This window comes from Alosa pseudoharengus, unplaced genomic scaffold (genome assembly GCF_046254945.1).
Source record: "Alosa pseudoharengus isolate Yale_2024_CS ecotype anadromous, Long Island Sound unplaced genomic scaffold, YU_APseudo_1.1 YU_APseudo_1.1_scf_19, whole genome shotgun sequence".
In the NCBI taxonomy this organism is placed as follows: Eukaryota; Metazoa; Chordata; class Actinopteri; order Clupeiformes; family Clupeidae; genus Alosa; species Alosa pseudoharengus.
In genome coordinates, this window is record NW_027468657.1 from 14,077,731 (window position 1) to 14,100,452 (window position 22,722).

The 22,722-nt window shown below is 44.7% G+C and overlaps 3 protein-coding genes across 4 annotated transcripts in view; all 3 read left to right on the plus strand.

The window, feature by feature from the left end:
- The window catches only part of prom1a (prominin 1a), a 74,353-nt gene extending 59,821 nt beyond the window's left edge, over nucleotides 1-14,532 (plus strand). Inside the window, exons 17-25 of one of the 2 annotated variants that reach the window (XM_076291767.1) lie at nucleotides 1,365-1,457; nucleotides 3,161-3,214; nucleotides 3,507-3,587; nucleotides 4,500-4,568; nucleotides 4,956-5,045; nucleotides 8,448-8,563; nucleotides 11,391-11,552; nucleotides 12,066-12,105; nucleotides 12,245-14,532. In XM_076291767.1, coding sequence (XP_076147882.1) covers nucleotides 1,365-1,457; nucleotides 3,161-3,214; nucleotides 3,507-3,587; nucleotides 4,500-4,568; nucleotides 4,956-5,045; nucleotides 8,448-8,563; nucleotides 11,391-11,460 — 573 coding nt within the window. In that variant the 3' untranslated portion in view covers nucleotides 11,461-11,552; nucleotides 12,066-12,105; nucleotides 12,245-14,532. Of the gene's footprint in view, nucleotides 1-1,364; nucleotides 1,458-3,160; nucleotides 3,215-3,506; nucleotides 3,588-4,499; nucleotides 4,569-4,955; nucleotides 5,046-8,447; nucleotides 8,564-9,320; nucleotides 10,072-11,390; nucleotides 11,553-12,065; nucleotides 12,106-12,244 lie in introns of those variants that run through there. The other variant, XM_076291768.1, reaches the window with a different exon arrangement.
- A 1,935-nt stretch (nucleotides 14,533-16,467) lies between these two features.
- fgfbp2a (fibroblast growth factor binding protein 2a) lies at nucleotides 16,468-18,236 on the plus strand. The gene is made up of 2 exons (XM_076292874.1): nucleotides 16,468-17,366; nucleotides 17,559-18,236. The coding sequence occupies exon 1, from the start codon at nucleotides 16,572-16,574 to the stop codon at nucleotides 17,355-17,357; it is 786 nt and encodes a 261-aa protein (XP_076148989.1). The 5' UTR covers nucleotides 16,468-16,571; the 3' UTR covers nucleotides 17,358-17,366; nucleotides 17,559-18,236.
- A 1,376-nt stretch (nucleotides 18,237-19,612) lies between these two features.
- Nucleotides 19,613-20,386, plus strand: fgfbp1a (fibroblast growth factor binding protein 1a). The gene is made up of 2 exons (XM_076292875.1): nucleotides 19,613-19,949; nucleotides 19,988-20,386. Exons 1-2 carry the CDS (start codon nucleotides 19,613-19,615, stop codon nucleotides 20,284-20,286), a joined length of 636 nt encoding a protein of 211 aa, XP_076148990.1. The 3' UTR covers nucleotides 20,287-20,386.
- Nucleotides 20,387-22,722: the final 2,336 nt, after the last annotated feature.

Genomic DNA, 22,722 nt, shown 5'->3' on the forward strand with positions numbered 1-22,722 from the left:
GTTCTATTCTATGCTATTCCTCCTCCGGACCCAGTAAAAACAACCCAACAGAGAAAAGCCGCAACCCACGACCGTATAATCTCCCATGCACATGAGCCCGCCATGCCTTTCATTGCGCTCACGGCATCCAATTTGTGTTTAATGGGTATTCATATAGAAAAGTCCCAAGGGATAGACATTGGCATTGGGTTTCTTATCATCCTTGTGTTTGCCTGTGCCCTTGCAGCCTCCCCGGCTCCAGACCAGGCTGGCATGGCTGACTCAGGCAAAGGATGCTTTATTTTTGCCTTGCCCTCCAGGGCTCAGGGGCCTAGCACAAGCCCCCCATTCATTCTGGAAGGTTCTGGAGGGATTGGGAGTGGGTCCAGAGGGCTTGTGCCAGCTGTAATTGAGCCGTCTTCTTAAGCGAGCCACTCTGTAATATCCACGGGGAGTCTGTGTGTGTGTGTGTGTGTGTGTGTGTGTGTGTGTGTGTGTGTGTGTGTGTGTGTGTGTGTGTGTGTACTGTATGTGTGAGTGCGTGTGTGTGTCTATCACTCAGTCCAGCTGGTGTCCACCTGTACCTCCTTAGTCCAGACACACATACAGAGAGAGAGAAGAGAGAGTGAGAGAGAGAGTGTGTGTGTGTGTGTGTGCGTGTGTGTGAAAATAAGAGTCAGGATTGTGTTCCATCCCATAATCAGCACTGGTGCTGTTGGCCAGCTGGTGTACTGTACTGGGTGGCATATATACTGTACTGGGTGGCATATACTGTACTGGGTGGCATATACTGTATTGGGTGGCATACTGTACTGGGTGACATATATACTGTACTGGGTGGCATATACTGTACTGGGTGGCATATATACTGTACTGGGTGGCATATACTGTACTGGGTGGCATCTGTACTGGGTGGCATATATACTATACTGGATGGGCCACTCTGCTGATGCAGCACCTTATGAGGAAATGGATGCATACTGCTGAATCTCAAACTGGGATTGCTTGGCTGTGCTGTGCTGGACTGAGAGCTGGGTTGTCAACATATGTGAAGAAAATAAAGGAACTCTTTTTTTTTAGAAAAGTGTTCTTTTGCATACTAGGACCTCCATCAAATGCCTTGGGTACAGATACAGTATGAACTGCTTGAAGGCTAAACAGTCATCGGCGTCTCTTTTACAGGGACGGTAATCATTATTTAAAGAGCTGGAACCTGGAATTCAATGCAAACTGAACTCTGATTTAAGATGATACTCCTTTTACTAACTCTTCTTTTTACTAACTATCTTTTTACCTCCATCTCTCCTTTTTGCTATTCCTATCTATTCTATTCCCCCTCTGCGCCCCCCCATCCCCCCCCCCCCCCCCCCCCCCCCCCCCCACAGCCGAAGGGCTCCCTGCAGACGTCCCTGAAGGGCCACGCCAGCACCCTCCGCCAGATCCACACCCAGCAGGTCCTCCCCATGGAGCAGTCACTGGTAATCAAGCGCCCACCTCAATGCACTTTCTCACACCAAGGCAGCAATCTCTACTCTGGCATCGGCTGCTTCAGTCTGAGACAGTGGACGGTTTCTGACGACTCCCTTGCACTAGGACTGTGACTGTTAAATCACCATTTGCACTGTTTGGATACAGCATATGATATGCTGCTATGATTTTTATTTGTTGTTTAGTTTCGCTGAATTTGGTTTGAATAACAGCAACAGACATACAATTAAACATACAGAATACACACACACACACACACACACACACACACACACACACACACACACATACAGACAAAGCAAAGCAACGAAGACTAAATCAAAAAGATAGAAATCACCAACAATAAGTGAAAAATGGAAATAGCTTCACTAATAAAGCCTCTCAACCATATGTATATGTCTCACAACACCGCACACAACAACTTACATAAACTTACGGATTACACATTATAATTTGGTATATTTCACTTACGGATTACACATTATAATTTGGTATTTTTCAAGCATGAAGTTGGAAACCATAACACCATTGTAAACTATAGTGATACACATACACACATAGTAGCATAATATAATAATAATAATAATAATAATAATAATAATAATAATTAGTATGGGTTTACTCTGTCAAATCTTTCTTTCTTGACCTTCTTGATTTCTTGATTTCCCCAAAAAAATGGCCTCCCAGAAATATGTTAGAGCGAGGGTAAGCTTGTGTCGATTCTTGTTGTTTTCTATTCACAGTGTTTGTTTCATACCATGCACTCCATTGTTTTGTTCAAAAGGTTTTATATGTGACCATAGGATATTTTTACTTGCATAGCTGAAAATATGTTGTTTCTGTTTTGAGGGTATTTAAAATGAAGTCAGTGATCCATGCAATATAAAGCCTGGAGTTGAACATGTACAAATATGTTTACATGTAATTTTATACAGAATCCCCAGTGCTCATCTCATCATGTTCCAAACATGATGCTCAATCAGTTTTCATCACCTATCCCCTCATACCAAAGCAATAGTTTGAGGATTTCATATTTCAAAAAACACATTCTCTTTTGGTGTTTTTCTAAATCCACAACAGCTTGCTTTGTCCATGTCTCTGCACCTTCACGGAAGCATAAATTAATAGTGGGTATTGTGTTCAATACAGGAAACATGTTGAAAGTTTTGACTATCCAAAGATATACACAGTTGTTTATTCACTTAAGACATACCGTGGCATAACACCTACTGTGGATTGTGCTTCCAGGGCAGAGGTTAAGTATTTGTTTCAACTCCATGTGCTGCACCTAAATTCCTTGCCCTGAATCAAGTGAGGCATTTGTTATTGGTGTTTAATGCCAGACATGTTTGGAACAAATATGAAGGACCCATGGCCTTAAGAAGCCTTGTGGCTCTAGCATGGCAGCATCCTTTAAATGTTTTAAATGTTCCACTGTTAAGCCCACTGTGTAGTGCCCCTTTTACATCCTGTTTAAACTAGGTGTAAGGGGGGGGGGGGGGTTGAGGCATTAGCTCTCTCTACAGCTGTTTGCATTTAGCATAGTGCGTTCCACCACATCATGCTTCATCACAGGGCAACCGTATGTGGGCTCCATAGTGGAGCATTTAAATGCAGTGGGGGTTTTGTGTGGAGAGAGAGGGAGAGAAAGTGCCTGTGTCACCGTGGTAATGTTTTTCTTCTCTTTCTGAAGACCACGCTGAGCCAGAGCATCCGCATGCTGCAGATGACCTCCAGAGAGCTGCCTGTGAGTGGTGACCCTCTGTGTGTGTGTGTGTGTGTGTGTGTGTGTGTGTGTGTGTGTGTGTGTGTGTGTGTGTGTGTGTGTGTGTGTGTGTGTGTGTGTGTGTATTCCCACCACAGGATAATGAGGCTAATTTAAAATCTTGTATATGCCTGCTGTTTTAATGTCTAATTCTTGAGTCTTTTTATCATGAGATGACTGCTAGCCTGCTAGATTAGATTAGCTACAACTAGACGTGATGCATGGTACATATGAAAGTGTAGCATGATTTTGCATAATCTCTTGATCTCTTCAGAGCAAAGTTTCTACCGTCTTGAATACCATAGAGGCGGCCCAATATCTTATCTCCCACAATGCAACTTTCGTGGTCAGTCAGGTAATGTGCTTTCAAAGTCTTATGCTCTATAGAAAATTATTATTGTACCGATGGTGTATTTACATGTGATATAATGTCAATCTAAGATGGACTAAAAAATTACAGTTTTTCACAAAACACATTATTTGAAACCTCCAACCCTTTTCTCAAAACTGTAAACACAAACCCGCATTCTCAAACTACATTCACAAAACCTCTGACACTTCTTGCAAAACTGAATAATCGCCTCAAAACCAAACAATGTCTTCAGATCATTCACAAAGCAGTCAAAATGAAAACACTCCTGAGCAGTTATTACACACTACATCATAAAATGGAAAACACAGTGTTCAGGGCACGCCATATATCTAAAAAAACAAAGCAAAAAAAGATTTCATAACTGAGTAGATTCAACATGTACTGTTAATTCAGTAAAAATAGTACAGAGTATTGTAAAAGGCAGACATTTTAGTAGGCCTACTGTAAATGAGAAGGACATTGCAGTCTACAGTGCATGCTAAAGGCCTCACTGATAGTTCCTGTCCATTGTTGATGTGAACCTGCACTGTTCTGCTACCTGTTTGCACTCTGAACTAGTTTTTATTGGTTGTCACATCATTTGAAACATCAATTTTGAGTCGTTGTGTTAAACTTATGACACCTGTGCTTACTTTGTGTTTACTATTTGTCACTTGTGGTTACCATTATGCAATACAAGTGCATCACAATGCGAAATGTGTTTTATCACATGAGAATGTGTTTAGAGTTTAGAGTCAATGAGATCTGCAAATGAGTTTTACTTGATGAAAACTGTTTATGGTTTTGCCAAAAGAGTGATTGATTCAATAAATGTGAGCTTTTGGTTCAGATAATGGAGTTTAGTGAAAATCTGTAATCCTCCTGGCATCAAACAGTTTCTCTTGTTTTCAACAGGAAATAGAGAGATACAAACAAACCATTATTGGATACTTCCGGCAGTACATCAATTGGGTTAAGGCCTCAGTGAGTATACCATCCCTCAACTTATTTTTTTATGATATTAATTAAGAACCACCCAAGTTAAAAGTTAATACCTTTTAGTGATTCAGTGTGATAGTAACCATGAGACTGACAAAGAAACTCACGTGTTAGTTGTAAACCAGCATATCAACAAAATCTACCTTGACGTTTGGGTTACTCATTTACGATGGCTCCTGGTTAAATTGGCCTTGCTTGGTTCTCTTAGCCCCCCATTCATTCTCTCTCTCTCTCCCCCCGCCCCTCTCTCTATGTCTCTCTCTCTCTCTCTCCCTCTCTCTCTCTCTCTGTTTCTCTCTCTCTCTCTCTCTCTCTCTCTCTATCTCTCTCTCTCACTCTCTCTCTATATCTCTCTCTCTCCTACACACACAGCTGGCTCTGGAGGTGGCCCCTTGCAAGCCCTTCAGCAACATTGTGGACACGATGGAGATTGTGGCCTGCAGCTTCCTCATTGACTCGATGGTGAGAGACCATAATGGCCCCTTTCAAAATGCAGCAGCCCTGTCTGTGGTCGGCAGGGGCAGGGGCTGGGCTCGGTGGGGTGTGTGTGTGTGTGAGGGGGGGGGGGGGGGGGGTCCTGAAGGGCAAGGTGGAGGCGGGTTGATTTGGGGTTGGGGTTGGTGTGGTGGTGATGGGGGTGATGGGCGGTTTGGGTGTTCACGTGTTCCGAGCTGGTACGGAATGTTCACATCCACGTTCTGGAACGGAGAGAAAGCAAAGCAAAGCAAAGCAAAGCAAAGCAAAGGAAAGGGAAGGAAAGGAAAGCAAAGCAAAGCAAAGCAAAGGAAAGGAAAGGAAAGGAAAGGGAGAAGACAGAGAGAAGAAAAGAGAGGAAAGAAGTGACAGGACGGCACAAGGGCCGGAGGCTGGACAGGAGCGCTAGTGTGTGGTGTGTGGTCAGAGCGGTCAGAGGCCCTAACCTGTGTGTGGTTAGTGCTGTGGATGTTGGGGGAAATGGGGTGGGATCAGAGGGGGGTTCAGGGGCACCATGTGTAAATGAGGTCCTGTGTGCTCTTATCTGCACCCCCCCTGTTCCCCCTCCTTTCCTTCATGCCTTCAATGGTCCACTTCCCCCGTTTCTGGAATCTGTCAGATGATTAGGCCGATTCTTTAATGCAGTTCAAGTGTTCAGTGGGGGGAGGTCAAATGAAAACAGGCCTGCGAGTTTGCAAGTGTGTGTGTGTGTGTGTTTTGGAGTGCTTTTGCATGCAAATTTGTTGTGTTTGTGTGTGTGTGTGTGTGTGTTTGCGTGCGCTCAGGCTTTGTGTGTGTGCGTGTCTGTGTGTGTGTGTGTCTGTATGTGTGTGGTGTGTTCATGTGCATATGTGTATGTATGAGAGTGCCCATTCTTTGTGTTCAACCGTGTGTGTGTGTTTGTGTGTATGTGTATGTGTGTGTGTGTTTGTGTGCATGTGTGTGTGTGTGTGTGTGTGTGCGTGTGCATGTGCGTGTGCGTGTGCGTGTGCGTGTGCGTGTGCGTGTGTGTCTATGTCTGTCTGTATGTGTGTGTACGTGTGTACGTGTGTACATGTGTGTGTGTGTGTTTGTGTGTGTGTGTGTGTGTGTGTGTGTGTACGTGTGTCTGTGTGCATGTCAGAGCACTCATTACACACCCTCTAATGGCAGGAAGTGCCTCTCTCCCTTAACGAAGGGGAAACAATTAACCCCCGGTAGCCCAGTCTCCTGGACGAGGACAGACCCAGGGGCCAGTCAGTGGGTTCAATCCACCAGGAAGTGTCTGGGCCCCCAGACCCTGAGCGCTTGTTAAAGCCCACTGTTTGATTGTAAATGTAGAGGGTGCAGGAAGAGGTGAGAGGGAGCGGGTTAACTAAGCCCACTCCTACTTCAGCCCCACATACAGATATCTGGAGAACTAGCATTAGTTAGTTAGTCGCTCAGTCGGCCAGTTAGTTCGTTTTTGCTATAAACTGCACCACACATTGAATCAAACATGGTTAGGAAGGTGGGCCTTGTGCGGCCCATAGTGTAACAGGACATATAAAACAGGCATCATTTTCTTTGCATCTAAGAGCTTCATCCAAGTGTGTAATCTAGTTGTTAAATGGAAATGATGTTGTCTGTTACTGTGTAGTGAGAACAGGCACGCTCAACTTCCAATCTGATAGCAATTTCGGGTGCGAGTTATAAAGTGACTGTCAAATTAGAGTAGAAAAACCGCACTCTCAGTTTTTTCTAAATACTTATTTATTGATTAATGTCATGTCCACAGACGCGTTTCGGACTAAGCCATCGTCTGTTACTGTGTGAACTCTCTGGTGTTACAAAAATCACTGTTCCTTCCTCTAACAACATGGTGTTAAACTGCTTATTACAATAGGTACGCAAACCCAAATGAACTTAACGCCTCACTGTAGTTGAAGTTGCTCTGGATGAGTTCATGAGTTCATGTGCAGTGTATCAGGAGTGAAGAGGGCAAAGAGCGAGGAACACAAGGTGCTGCTGTGAGCTAGGAAGGCACTATGCACCGTGCAAGCACACACACACACACACACACACACACACACACACACACATACACACACACAGGGCTAGGAAGGCATGATGCACCATGCAAGCGCACACACACACACACACACACACACACAGTGCAAGGAAGGCATGATGCACCATGCAAGCGCACACACACACACACACACACACACACACAGGGCTAGGAAGGCATGATGCACCGTGCAAGCACAGGTCCTGTCAGAGGCTTCGTGTTTGCACAGCGGGGTAGGAGCGGAGGCACGCCTGCCCTGCACACAGCTGGCAGCACATGAAAGCTGATCAGTGTAGAGCTGTGAAAACAGCGGTGGGCTGCGGTGGGCGGCGGCGCTGGGGTGGAGCGGAGACCTGCCTCCTCCACTGTACATCGCCCGCGGCGCTCGGCTGCCATGTGGGAACAGGTAGACGCTGTCTTCGCCCTCTGCTGTGGCAGGAGCCTCGTGGGTGTGTGTGTGGATAGGTGGATGTGGGTGTGCGTGGATGTTTCTGTTTGTGTGTGCGTGTACGTGTACGTGTACGTGTACGTGTACGTGTACGTGTACATGTGTGTGAGTGTGTGTGTGTGTGTGTGTGTGTGTGTGTGTGTGTGTGTGTGTGACAGACAGACAGCTCTCCTCGTGGAGGAGCAGTCTGAGCGCTTGCTCTTCTCCCCCATCACACACACACAGAGTGCTGTCAAAGGCCTGGGTGTAGTGGATGAGATTGCATAACCAGCTTGCTGAGGGATTTAAGGCAGAGAGGGAGGCATGGACTGCTGGAACGGTGGAAATTAATGGGAAAATTGGTGTTTACAAAACTATGGCTGGTCAATTGACTGGTTTCTTGCATAACTAATCATTGGCTCGACATTTTGATTGACAGTTGAATGAAAGGCTTGGTGTAGCGTTTCATGTCTAAGATAAATATTTGTTCTTATAGACCGAATGCCATGACAGTGGCTAATGAACACCGATTTTGACATACTAAAATAGCTATACATATATTTTACCCCTCTATACTGTACTCTACAAACCCTTGAGCAAGGCACCCAACCCCTTACTGCTCCCCGAGCGCCGCTGTAGCAGGCAGCTCACTGCTCCAGGTTATTGTGTTCACCTCACTGTGTGTTCACTGTGTGCTGAGTGTGTTTCACTAATTCACAGATTGGGATAAATGTAGAGACCAAATTTCCCTCACGGGATCAAAAGAGTATATATACTTATACTTATACCTAAAACTAAGCCTGTATGTGGATGTGACTGTATGTTAAATGCCTTTTGGTTGGGGCTGGAGACTGTCCAGTTCATGCCACAGTTGTTGCTTTGTGGAGGTGACTGTCCAGTTAATGCCACTGTTGTTGTTGTTGTTGTGTTGTAGAACACCTTCTGGTTGGGGCTGGGTGGTGCCACTCTCTTCCTGCTGCCCAGCTTGATCCTGGCCGTGAGGCTGGCCAAGTTCTACCGCAGAATGGACACGGAGGACGTCTACGATGAGTAAGTGTCGGTCACACTCTTGAGCAGCCACACTCATTTTGGTTTCACGGCAGGATATCAAAGTCTACGTTTTGGGAAATATCTCAAATATTTCAAGCATTTGGACAAAAGCATGTAAAGTGTTTATTGCAATGTTTTGCCAAAAGTAATGACTGGTTTGCCATCTTTAGGGAAGTACTACAGTAGGCCTATCGAACAAACAAACATCATAGTTCATTTTTACTAAACTGACAGTGTCTATCCCATTGAAAGACCTTTATAGCTCTACAACCTTTCTGGCTTTCCTCTTTCTCTCCGGCTCTTTCTCTCTAGCTTTTCATTCCTCAGGTCTCACTTCATTTCTCTCTCTCTTCTTCCCCCCCTCGCTGCAGTTCCTCTGTTTCTGGAACTTGGCATTTTACTTTGTGATAACCATTCTGCCGTTTCCATGTCAACCACTCTTCCCTCTTCATCTCTCTCTGTCTGGCACTTTGCACTTTACAAAAAAAAAAAAAAATACAAATACAAATATAAATATATATATTAACTTAAGTATTATATCTTAACATGTCCTTTTTCAATGATCTGAAATCACACTACACTATACGTATATAGTAACCTACGGCGACAGACAAGTCACCAAGTGTCTTGATCTCGGGCAGCGGTGTCTGTCAACCGCTGTCCAATCAGTGTCTGTGTGGACAAATCTTATGGTGCAACTCTCATGGACTTTTTGCAGCAGACCGTTAACATCTTTGCCTGTTTTGTATCTTTTTAGCTTTGAGACAATACCCATGAAAACGTAAGCTTTATCATTTCCCCCAGTCCTAACCTCTCCTGTCTGTATATAAGTATCTAATTGTATCCTTACTGCAGTTTTGTACATAAACGCCACTGCTGGCTCTACTTGGTGCTGGGTTCAAGCTCTTAGCATTGGAATGCGTTTTGGGTGGAGGGTCTTGGCTTCTTTTCCCATGCTGTCTTTTTAAAGAACAACAAAAAAAAAAACCCTTATCAAACACAAAGGGCTGTTTACTATCAACACCTTAAAGACATGACTATCTGTCACAGCTATCCTGTACAGTTACATTGTAAGATAAAACATTTGTACTATGCTATTTTGTACACATTGTATACTTGTGCTATATGTTAGCACTTCTGTATCAAGACCATAATAGTAACTCTACATGTCTCCTCCACTACTGGTGGGTAGCATGCCATATGTGTCAAGTCCCTCTTTTACGTTACTCCGCTGTTTATTTTATTTGGTTGTTGTGTTTACGTTTTGGTTTTCTTTTATTTATTTTTTTTACAAAAGTAACATTTCGTTTCAGTATGGAAATTGGTTATAATGGTTATCATAATGAGCGTTTACGAAGTATCGCAAACCCAATAATGAGAAGGTAAAACACACTCTTGCATCCCCCAGACTGTATGCTAATGACCTGCATGCCTACATTTGTTTGTTTGTTTATGTATTTGTTTGTTTTCTGTCAGGGCAGAGTTAAGGGAATGCAGGGGGGGGGGGGGGGGGGTTAGAGAATCATGGCTGAATCACGCCCTGTGTTTGGTCTATCCACACATTCACTACAAACACTGCACTGCATATGGTGCTTGTGCACAGTGAATAGGTGGATGTTCTGAACACTGGCGTGTAGTGGATGAGACATAGTGCATGCTGGGAGAGGAGTTAGCCCGTCCTCCTCCTCCAAATCTGGACATTACCTGCGTCTTTAAGCACTGCCCTGGGTGCAGCTAACGCACTGATCACCTGGCTGGCTAGCGCACGGAGACCAGCTAACCCCTCCTAACCTTTACTCTGAGGCCCAGCCTGAGCATTGCAGCTCTGAGGCTGAGACGCCACTGACTAACCGCATGCTGTGTCTGCACGGTGCCTGCATGCTAGACGGAAAGGGGAGAAATGCAAATCTAAGCATGCTTGCATTGAATCATGGGTAATCAGGTTGCCTGTGTCTGAGTTCTGCTTTTGATTGTTGCATCGTCTGTTGCTGTTGTTGCTGTTGTTGTTGTTGTTGTTGTTGTTGCTGTTGTTGCTGTTGTTGTTGTTGTTGTTGTTTTGTTTTGTTTTGTTTTGTTTTTGTGAGCAGCATGTCTGATAGCATGTGATTTGGAATGCAGCAGCTGAGAGCATGCAATTTGGGACACAGCCAATACAGCTGTCCGTCCCCCACCCTCCTAACAGTAATGTTAACGCATATGGAGTCTGTCTAACTGCATGCCTTTTGAACAGGGCCTGCCTACGGGCAGGCTGGAAACCCCTGAGGGAGAAGGTTACATAACAAGGGTTCAGCCCCAGGGGACCACAGTGACACGTGTGGCACATGTGCATTAGGTAAACTATGCATAGTTTACCTAATGCATAGCCATGGTGGCTTTGAGCCACAGATAGAGATAGTCTATTTATATTGGATGCCTTCCGCCGAGACAAAAACGACCTAATGCAGTGGAATGTGAAATATGCTTCATATTCCACAGTCTAGACGTGAAAATTATTGCCTCCATATCGGCTCATTACTGAGGTGCTTTGGAATTCGTCCTATAAGGCGCAGGCCCTGTATGGGCAACCAGCCTAGAGGCCCTGCTGGTACAGGCCATGGGCTGGGTACCAGCTCTTTTGTGGCATGGGAAAGTGGTCACCCTGGTCCCCTGTCAAGCTGAAAGGACACGATGGAAAAGGGGCTGTTGGTGTGTGTGTGTGTGGGGGGGGGGGGGGGGGTGAGAAGGGTTGAGGTGGGTCGAGAAGGGTTGGGGGGGTCTTTAGGGGTTTAGAGGGCTCGTTTGTGTAACCTTTGCTGGAGTCTGATGCTGTCTCCCTCTGCGCCCCCAGCCTCCCAGCCTACGACACAATGACTAGATTCCCACGAGCCTCGGCGCCCCCCCGGCACGCTGACTGGTGAAAGAGAGGGGCCGCATCTTGTCTTGCTTGTTTGTTTGTTGTTTTTTTGTTCTTTGTTTTTGTTTTTCCTCGTTGCCACCCAGCTCTGGAAAGGTACTGTTGACAGCACCGGTGCTGCCTGATCCTCTGTCTCGTCAATCAGCGTCATCTCACACCTCTTCATTTACAGTCTTCCTTTAGTTTGTCTCTCTGCACTTCGACCTGCTTCTGCTGTCACTATCGCCCGCTAAGCACTAGCAGATCAGACATCGCTCATCGCTCATCTCAGCTTGTTGTGTTGCCCTCTTTTCTTGTTTTGTTTAACCTTTCTTGTAATGTTAAGCTTTGTCAGGTGTCTGTCTGTTTACATCCTGTTAAAGACCATGCTTACTCTTCCTTGATGTTTAGAGTGGAGTGTGTCTACACGTCAGTGTTGGAGAGACACGTCCATTGTGTTTGTTTTTGTTTGTTAATCTCTATTTCATTGTTCATGCCATGCCTCCTTTCTTTGTATTTTATGTGTTGCATCTGCCTAACAGAACTAACTTGTGCTCAACTTGTGCGTGTGTGCGTGTGTGTGTGCTCTGTTCTAATGTGTACTCTACTCTGTTTTATGTTATATTACAGTTCAATCAGTACACTCTGGCATTGAGTCTTTGGATTCAGGGTGAGTTTGCATTTGGGCCTTCTGGTTTCATTCAGACATAGTCTCTTGGATTTATAGTGCTTGTATTTGTCATACTGATCTGTAAACATGTAAACAAATATGAAATCTATCGCTCTCTTTGCTAAATTTTCTCCTCCAGCTTCCTCATTTCCCATGACCACTTGCACGCATAGACAAAGCTCTGAGTGTCTTCATCAACACTTGGGGATTTCCACCTTAGAAGAAGCTCCACGGAGGAGCCAATGTCGCAGGATCCAGTCAGATTCACCCTCCTCTGTGTCGCTCCTCACCCCTGTCGGACGGGCATCTGTCCGTCTTGTTTCGTCCTTTCGTCGCTTGTTTAGTAGGATGCCCGTCTCTGCCACACTGGCGTGCCAGAGGATCCTCGCCGTCTCTGCTGACAGTGACACTCTCACCTTTGACTTGAAGTGACTGGTGAACTTTGACCTTTCAGAAAGAGGCCTGTGGGACCCTCTGAACTATCTTCTACTGCATGTTTCTATGTTTACAAATAGTCCAGGGCTGCACAGAGTCAGGCCACGCCACGCCTGAAAAGGGTTGACCGTCAGTGACATATCTCAGATTCTGTGGCTTAACGCGTAGAGCGCATTAGGGAATTTTTGAGTTGCTTCCACTGGTTATTTTATGTTCCTTTTTGTTTTGAAGCCATGTCTGAAGCACACTGCTTGTCTCTTTATACTTAAATTGTTTTATCGTTTACTGAGATTGTGTGTGTGTGTGTGTGTGTGTGTGGGTGTGCCTGCGTGTGTGCTTGTCTTTGTGTGTGTGTGTGTGTGTGTGTGTGTGTGTGTGTGTGTGTGTGTGTGTGTGTGTGTGTGTGTGTGTGTGTGTGTGTGTCTGTGTTCAGCCATGGCAGCCGCTTGCCGAGTAGGATTGATCAACATTTCAGCAGGACTTAATAGTGAAACGTTACTTGGAGATGGTTTCTACGGAATTCATCTAAATCCATTGTGTTCTCATCACAAAACAATGCAGCTTCTGTTTAGAGACAGTAACCTTGAATTCACATATTTTTGATCGGATTTGACAAAAACCTTCAGGAGAAACACACAGAACATTCAAACTAGGTTTAACTAGGTTACTGCTAACATGAGATGTTGAGCCATTCTGGTGTTGAATGGGCTGTTGCCTTCCCTAAGTTGTGTTTGCAGGATGACTAATGTTGTTTTTTTTCATCTTGAAATGTTCTAGAATATATTCCTTTTTTTGATTCTGTAGCTATACATCTCCAGGTTGTTTTCAGTATAATGAGCGCTATTAATAATCTTTTAAACTGTTCCCACTGACTTTTGCTAATATTGGATATTATTAATTAACATAATGTGAGCTATTGTAGTATTCAAGTTAAAGAGCAGAACTGCAATTTGAAGCCAAAACCTCTTTAGTAGGTCTCAGGTGTTAGAGCTAGCTAGGCCTAACAGGCTTTTTCCACATTTCTTACAAAAATCAAATTGATTTTCATCCGTAGTCATTGATACATAAAGAAAAGGGGTGAATGTTTGGGTTAAAATGTGCGTATACTATATATCCTCAGATCATTTGTTGTGAGCACACTGGTCAAGAACATATTATATTATAAAAATGAACAGATTTAATGTAAAATTCATGTAATGTATTTCATGTGATGTATTAAATATATATACATTACATATACATTCTTAGCTACCTTGAAGCCTCATAGTGGAACAGATCAGGAATGTTTGAGCTGCACAACGCAGTACATTTCATGCCCTACCCCCCCACCCCCCATCTACTACTGCGGCTAGTTCACTTCCATAAGGCTTGATACTTTTCATGACCCTGACCCTGTAGTAGCATGAGTGCAGACCTCAGTGTTTTCATCATTTAGTGTTCATCTGAGCTAAAGCAAGACCCTGACAATGTGACAATGTGGAGTCGTTTCTCTTTCAAGAGGTACAGCATGGAGAGATGAAAGAGATGAAAATCCACCACCATGGGTTCTTCAAAGCCCTAAAGGCTAGAAAAAGTTATGGAAGTTCTCCCCCTTGCAGTGGATAAATACACTCAATTGTTAATTTCACATACAGTTCTCATAAAAAGACTTGAATTAGTATTTGAAGGCCAGGTTTTATGAACACTGAAGTCTGATCTCATGTCAATGCATGTCTCAGGTTTATGAGAATGTTACCTAGCAACACTGCTGTTTATAGCCCACAATTCATTCATCCAGAGAAATAGAGACAGAAAGAGAGAGAGGGACCCCTCACGCTGTACTCTTGAGCGCTGATTCAAGACCACTAACTGCCCCACAGTGGGCAGGTGTGCCCTCAGTTGGGGCATTCAGCTTGGTCAGTGTTGTTCAGTGGAAGCACAGTTGGTGTTTGCTTTTGCCGTGTCGCCTGACTGTAATGTATAAAATGTGAATAAAATGACACATTTCATGGACATGCACAAAGACTCAAAGGTTTTGCTGTGTTTGAATAGCATGGGATACAAAGGGTCCAACTTCATAGTGTCTTTTTTTACTATGTACTGCAGTTAGTAAAACAATACTGTACTACCTTGTAACAATACACATGTTAATGTATAGAACTATAGAATTAACCTGGAATATAATTCAGCAAGAAATGTTCAAACCGCTTCCAGTATGTCTAGGCATAAAAACACAGACAATATGTTAATCAATTAATATAGGCATATCTGACACATGTACCAGACAATAGCACAAAGCTCATCATCATGCTGTGAGATGCTGGACTGTGATCATCCTGCAATCTTTATACTCGAGCTGTTTACTGGACTGTGGCTTTTTAAGATCAACATTAATCCTGCATCAAGCTAGCTCTACGTCCAAGCCAGCATTCCAACACATCTAATGATCATTCATTTGGACTGCAACCTCAATCAATGTATCTGTCCAAAAGACACATGAATGGCACTGAATAATCAACGACTTCCTGAAAAGTCGATGAATTAAAAAAATTATACAATGCATACAAAATAAATGCAAAAATAAATAAAACATTTGACCAGACTGGCAGATAACACTACAATACAATAATGACAACCATTCAGTCATTTCCCCTTGCACGCTGTGTGTGCTCTGTGCTGTGTTGAGTTGTGTAGTGGTAGTGGAGCATTTGAATGCACAGGGACCAAGAGATGTGGGAAGTGAGAGGGAAACAAACAACGTCCTGCCCCAAGCGCTGGCAGCATCTCAACCGAGTGCCAAACTGTGATTCCACGCAGCGAGGCAGAGGCAACGCGGCTGTTTACATTAGAGGTCTCGCATCAGTCAAAGGAGCTCTCGCTTCCTGGCAGCGCTGATTGCTCGGAAAAATAAAGACACAAGCGGTACATGCCAATTAACCCTCCTCACCCTCCTCAACTACCACCACCATTTGGGTACTTTGTGGTATATGTTATGCATAACTCATGATCCGAAGTTAGCAACTTCAAAAACAAACAATGATATTTATTTTGTTTATGTCAGGCCACCACACCACATACATACTGAACATCCTGTGTTTTTACTTTTTTATTTCCCCAGTTCCTGAAAGCATTTTTCTCTCTCAGTACAATGACTGAAAATAAACGCTGTCCAGCAGCAGCTTGCTTGGTCTCTATTACTAGGCCCTTGCTGGTGTGCCACAGTCCACTGGTGTACCACAATGCATGGGGCAGTTTTTTTTACGCAGAGAACAAAATCACAGGCCGTGCAGAATGCAGAGGCACAACAAAAGTGTTGTGCAACACAAAGTCTTGGCCTCCACAGTGTCTTTGCCGCCACTCAAGTGGCTGTTTTGGTCGTGCACATGCACTTCAGTGCGCCTCATATCGATCTTCACATAAAACAGTTTTTTAAAAAAAAAAGGATTTCCGCTTTCTGAGGGGAATTATACAACACGCAAAATCTTTAAATAGAGAGGGTGTGTGTTAAGAGTACGGATGCCCCTCTGGTGCTTTGTGTCCTTTGCAGGGCTGCCTGTCCACCCAACCCCACCAATTGGTTTCATATGTGTCCTCCCATTTCACTGATAGTCCCCAGACTGCCATGCACTCCATCGGGGGTGGGAAGGAAGGGTGGAGGGAGGGGTGGAGGGGGGTAGGATGTATGGAGGAGCTCAGAAAGGCAGGGGTTCTTCTCTCATGTTCCCCTGGAGGAGCACTAGCTCGCGCCCCCATCCCCCCCAACCCACAACATCCCCACCCCTCCTTTTTCCTTTTCCTCTCTGTCTCTCTCTCTCTCTCTCTCTCTCTCTCTCTCTCTCTCTCTCTCTCTCTCTTACTTTCTTACTCTTTTTTTAACCTAAATGCCCCCTTTGTATGTGGAGCACATAAATACCAGTGCAGAGAGTCTGCGACTCAGTACAGACCAAAACCTCCCTCTATCTCTCTCGCTCTCTCTCTCTCTCTTTCTCTCTCGCTCTCTCTCTCATTTGCTCTCAGTCATTCAGTGAAGACTTCAAAAGCTCTGCTCAGCAATGCGGACCGGACTTCTCCTCCTCGTCGCCTGCTGCCTGTGGGCCGCCAAGGGCCAGACCGGGGTCCAGCGGGGCCGCAGCGTCTGGGACGACCCGGTCACCTTCCTGACCAAGGACAAGGACGCGTGCGCCATGCACGTGACGGGCCAGGGGGACATGACGACGCTGCGCGTGGACTGCCAGGGTGCCGAGCGCTCCTACTGGTGCGACTACCGGGGCAAGCCGCAGACGTGCCGCACGTACAACAACAACCCGCGCCACTACTTCACGCAGATCATGTGGGACCTGCGCAAGCTGCACCACGCCTGCAGCGGGCCCATCGTCTTCAAGCCCCAGATGTGCAAGAAGGCGTCTGACGAGGCGCGCATGGTGTTCGTCGGAGCGTCCAGCGATGATGGCACCGGAGCCGCCGCCGCCAGCCCAGAGCGACAAGAGAGGCCCTCTCGGCCCATCCAGAGCCGGCCAGAGAGACCCCAGCCGCACCGACCCACCAGACCCCAGCCGCACCGACCCACCAGACCCCAGCCGGCCAGGCCCACCAGACCCCAGCCGGCCAGGCCCACTAAGCCTGACCAAGCCAAATCTGACCAAGGCAGGCCGCTGATGCCCAGACCAGGGTCCAGGAACAACAACAACAACCAGAGGAAGCCGTCGACCTCCAAGCCATCGACTCCTTCCCCCACACAATCAACGTCAAAGATCCAGGCCAGGAAGGTGGCTCAAGATTACTGCTGGAGATCTATGACAGGCGTGTGTGCCTACGTCATCGGATTATTCCGCAACTAAGAGTTAAGGGTAAGCAGAACGGATAACACTAAATAGAAAAATGACAATGATAAAAAAAAACACAACAGAAAATTTTCATAATTGTGATGCATTTTAGAGCACCTCACCATATCTCATGTACTTAACTCATAAACTCATGTAACTTACTGCAACGTATAGTTGTAGTGGACCTGGCTAACTGTACGCTATTCTGTGTTGCAGGTTTAAGTTCGGTATGAAGAAGACTTGAGGAGGCTGATTACTGGGACACCTGGTGTCCTCTCTCCCTCAGGAGGGCGGGCTCTGATCATGATTGGCAGGGATTACCCAGCATCCAATCCAACACAAAGCCACTGGTGACACTTTTCTAGAAAACTCCATCGCATCCTTCGCTCCCCCCCCCCCCCCCCCCCCCCCAAAGTGTGCCTGTCATGACTTGTGTCCAGATCTAAGGTGGTAATAGAGTATTATTTTCATTTGGGGAAAAGTGAAATCTTTTAAGAACTTCATTTTGGGTAACTGTGTGACTGAAAGCGTTCTCTATAAACCAGTTGCAACTCGGCAGGTGAGGGCAAATAGATCTTCCACATATCCTCTAATCCACAAAGCAGTGATGTCAGCCATGTGGTGGAGAGGGGTTCAAATGTTTAGTGAGGTTGGGCTATAAACCAGTCATACTCCTTGCAGCATTGGGAAGAATGAAGGGAAATTATACCATAACTATTTAGGTACAGATGCATCATCTGTTTGTTCTGAGAATGTAATCATGGACAAAAATGTGGTACGATTGATATTTTAAAAGGGGATAATTTGCAAGTGCTATCACTGAGGAGTCAAATTGATAGTATCGATGTATACTTGTTATTACTTGTGTATGTAATAAATAATTATGTTCTTATGGTTTTGCATTTGTTGTCTTTTCTAAACAGTAGTATTGCTTGTTTGCTATGTTTAACACAATAGAAGGAAGTATTGCCCAACAATGATGATGATTTATGAAAATATTTTTCAAAAAAAGTTTTTCTCTCAATAACTTTAGGCTTAAAGTGACACATCGTTTTCAGTGAAATGCCAAAAGACCAGAATCTCTGTACTCATTTCTACATTGTTAAAGTAGGCTATCTTCAAACAGAAGAGGGCACTCTAGTGTTATTTACCAGACAGGACCCGCTCCATCACTTTACACTGAAAACATTGCTTCCTTTGCACAGTCCCTAACTCTGAGCACAATAGCTGTGTAGCAGTTTAGGATAAGTATAACATTTCCTCTAACAAAAAGAGTCAAAAATAAATAAATGAAGTCCCTTTTTGCATCATAAAGCAGTCTACTTTTCGTTGCCTCGTAAAGATGGGGCTTGCAATAAGGACCCATATTTAAACTCTCGTAAGTGGACTGGCAAGTGGCAGAGTAATGTTCAGTGGCTCTGTGGTTGCGTCTTACGCCAAGATGATGACCGACCTGTCAAGTACAAGTACAAGAGGAGCTCTTAAAAGCAAAATAGCCTACGGAGCGTTTGCTCTCAGAAAACGGTCATTTTTGTTTCAAATGGTCAATTTTGTGCAATACATCAAAGTTTAACTGTCAAAATTGAACATTTCATATCACCAACAGAAGGTTGTTAAAACCACAGTAATTGTATAACTGCGGATTAATAATATAGGTAATTAACTCAATGGTTCTTAGTCTATTTCAATGTTCCTTTACAAGACAGCCATTCAGAATTTCTTTACAACAGAAAGTAAAAAGGGACTTGTTATATTAAGTTACCATGCTTATCATAATTAACATTCCATAGATGGATTTGCGGGCACTCTGTGTTGTGTGTGTGTGTGTGTGTGTTTGGGAAGGGGGTCTGCACAGATCTGCACTCTGTCAAGGAATGAAGCTGGGGGCTAATTATGTCATAAAATTTGAATGGTATGAACGATTTGTGTGTGTGTGTGTTGGGTGGTGGTGGTGTGTGTGTGTGTGTGTGTGTGGGGGGGGGGGGGGGGGGGGGGGTGCGTGCGTGTGCTCGAGTGCGCGAATATGTGTGGGGCGCACGCGCTTAACTATAAATGGTCCACTCGCCCCGCACAGGTGTCCCAACAGTAAGAATCTTGCGTGTGTTGCTATACAGTCATTTTCAGGTAGGCTAAGTCTTATTTTGTAAATTTATTTCGACTAATATTGCTACATAGACTACACGCATTGATTCTGTATAAAAGTACACTTAATCCTGCCTGATACTTTCTGTTTACATTTTATTGGATTTTAGATCACATCTGATGACCAAATGATGCACTTAAGCACTGTCGCAGTGTTGCTGGTCTTTGCGTGCGTCTCCAGCCAGATACTTAAGGCAGAATGCCAAAGGCAAAAGGAGAGAGGAGGTAAAAGAGAAACGCAGCAAAGATTACCGGTTCCGCCATCGGACAGACATGATAGAGGTTCCAAATCTGCCGGCGGGAAAGGAATGTTCAAGGGCAGGTTCTCTGCCAAGGATAAGGCTCAGTGCACCTGGGTGGCGACAGGTGAAGACGACTTCGTGCTTGGTGTCACCTGCAAGAAAGGAGGGACACGTTTTGACTGTGCATATGTCGCCAAACCCACCACTTGTCCTCAGTACGGATCCAACACCAAACAATATTGGAAACAAATCGCCCGTTCGCCAACACCAAACAATATTGGAAACAAATCGCCCGTTCGCTTAAAAAGCAGAGGAAACTGTGCTATGACCAGAAGTCGCTAGTCAAAGCGGGTATGTGCAGAAAAGCACCGGAGGACGCACATTTTAGACTCAGCCAAACGCCCAAAGAGACGGCCAAACCTACACCCCCTTCATCGAAGGATAATGAACTGTGTCCAGACCAAATTGATAAAAAGACATTTGCTGAAGAATATTGCAATCATTCGTGGACTTCTTTGTGTACCTTCCTTTTCACCATGATTCAAAACGAGGATTGTTGATGTTTCATTTGATATAATCTGCTGCTGAACCGTTTATCAAACAGCAATGGGTTCCTTCTTAAGGCAAACATTTAAAGATATTATTTTGATAGCGTTTCATAGCGTCTGAACCTACATTAGTGTACATATGAAAATAACGTAGAGCTATTTTGTCACATTCTCCATGTTTACCTTTGACCTGTATTTTGAAAATGTTGTAAAATAAAGTTTTGCTATATATGCCTGACATAACCTTTATTGCGTATAGAATATTAATTCAACCAGAGACCAAACAAAACTCACAGACAGCATAGTGTTGGGCGTAGCCTATTTGTGCATGTGTGTTTAGGCAATTATTATGCATGTGTCTCTGTGAAAGCTTTTGAAGAGAATGTGAAGGGAATTTTTCAATCATCTGTCATAATGTTGATTGGACATATGTAAGCTGCCTGGGCATATATGAGTCTGCAGAACTGACTGCACACTTGTATGCAGGGGCGCTGCTAGATAATTTGGGCCCTATGACAGACAATAATTCTGGGCTCCCCGATAAAATATAGTATTACTGGGGGGGGGGGCTCTCTGGGGGGCCCCTGTCAGTACTGGGCCTTTAGACTCATCCTGGATGCACATGTTTTCTCTCTCTCTCTATCTCTCTGTGTATGGCGGTGTGTGTGTGTGTGTGTGAGAGAGAGAGAGAGAGAGAGAGAGAGAGAGAGAGAGAGCATGTCTCTGTGTGTTTGTTGTCAGAGCAAGTCTTCCAGCTGTGCTCCACCTCTGTGTTAGAATTCCCATCGCTGGTTGATTCATGTGAGAACAAGAGCCTCCACTCTCAACACACCTTTCACACTCACCCAGAATAACCAAACAGACCAGTAACAGCCAGACAGTGGGTCAAGGGCCAAGGTCAGCCAGACAGCGAGCGGTTCATGGTTCTGGTCCAGGTCAGAAGGTTCCTGGGGTGAACCAACACAAGGGTCCCTCTTGTTTTCAAGCCCAACATGAACCTCTTAAAGACGTTTCCTGAATGTTGGGTTGACCCCTCAATACATCTACATGACCTTCTGACCAAAGTTGTTCATGCAGCAGCATGGTCATTCTACTCTGTATAAAAAATGCAGTTTTCTTTTCCATAGAGGAGGAACTATGAGAATTGTAGATATAGGAACACTGAAGGTATTGGAGGAATTCTTTGGAAACATCGACAGTTCATCTTCAATGACCCTTCTAGGATCATTCTTGCCCTAGTGGTCTATGGGTCTTGATATTTTTTCCCAAGCCAGACAGATGCTCGCATACACATACTCATTCTACGAGATCTTACCTCCTGGCCCAGTTGAAGGTTTCATGCTAAAAAAAGCATTATGTGACACTTTTGGCTCCTCTACTATGTAGAAAAGCATTATTTCCTAACCCAGAGCAAAGTTAAACTGATAACCATCATTATTCCTGTTCTATACCACCACTAATCCTATTATCATCAACCTGTGCCTCAGTATCACCTACTCAGGCTAACACTTTTGTAAAACAAGCTGTTGTGAATGAAAGGTGCTTCAAGTGGCTAGAAATAACAGCTACACTCCAGATTGTTTCTAGACAAGCCTGTAACTCACCAGGCTCTGCTCATTTACTTTCCTGCTGCATGGCCTTTAACATATCCAAGGGAACACACTCTGCTATGATTGAAAAGCGCCCATTTGGACACTCTTCTCCAAATGATGCACATTGGGGTTGAGTGAGTACACGTTAAAGGTCACCCATATATCTGCAGGATGGAAGCAAGTGCTAAAATCTTACGCTAATGTGATCCAAATAACACAGATACATTCCAGCATTCTGAGGTCCTGTCCCAGCCCCAGATTTCATGGCACCAGTGGGATGGGTGCTTACTTAGCAACAGACTTTTTTCATTCAAGGTTTCATTCAATGTTTTCTTACTCTGTTACATACAATCATATTTAAAGTTGACAACTTCTTGTACTTATGTCAGAGAGTCTGATGTATGTTCTGTGGTAAACCAGCAGAATACTCAAATCTCCATAGTAACCCCTCGGAAAGGAGGGTAATCATATCCACATATAGAATGTTTACATATTACCGCAAACCAGAAAGGCTATGGCTGCCTTTATCTGTTTCGAGTCTGTACATTTTGTGATCTCTATAAGAGACTCGTGGTCACATGGGAATCTCATTAGGGCTGGAGAATCTACTGTTGACATGACTTGGTTGGCATGTACAGTCCACGTGATTGTATTCCCCTCGGGCCCGTAGTCCTACACTGTTATCAACATGTGGGCAAGCTGTGGCCATGGCCTGCAGCAGCGCACCAGATAGAATGAACGGGGGAGAGAAGAGAAAGGCTAAAACGACAGGCCACTGTGACCACAGATGAGTATTTGCTTCACTCCGTGGCAGGGCATTTAGTTATTCTGCAAATGACATAACGGAGTGGGGATG

Coding starts and splice junctions, on each gene's coding strand:
- fgfbp2a (XM_076292874.1), top strand. CDS start 16,572: ATGCGGACCGGACTTCTCCTCCTCGTCGCCTGCTGCCTGTGGGCCGCC.
- fgfbp1a (XM_076292875.1), top strand. CDS start 19,613: ATGATGCACTTAAGCACTGTCGCAGTGTTGCTGGTCTTTGCGTGCGTC. Junction 19,950..19,987: donor CACTTGTCCTCAGTACGGAT/CCAACACCAAAC, acceptor ATCGCCCGTTCG/CCAACACCAAACAATATTGG.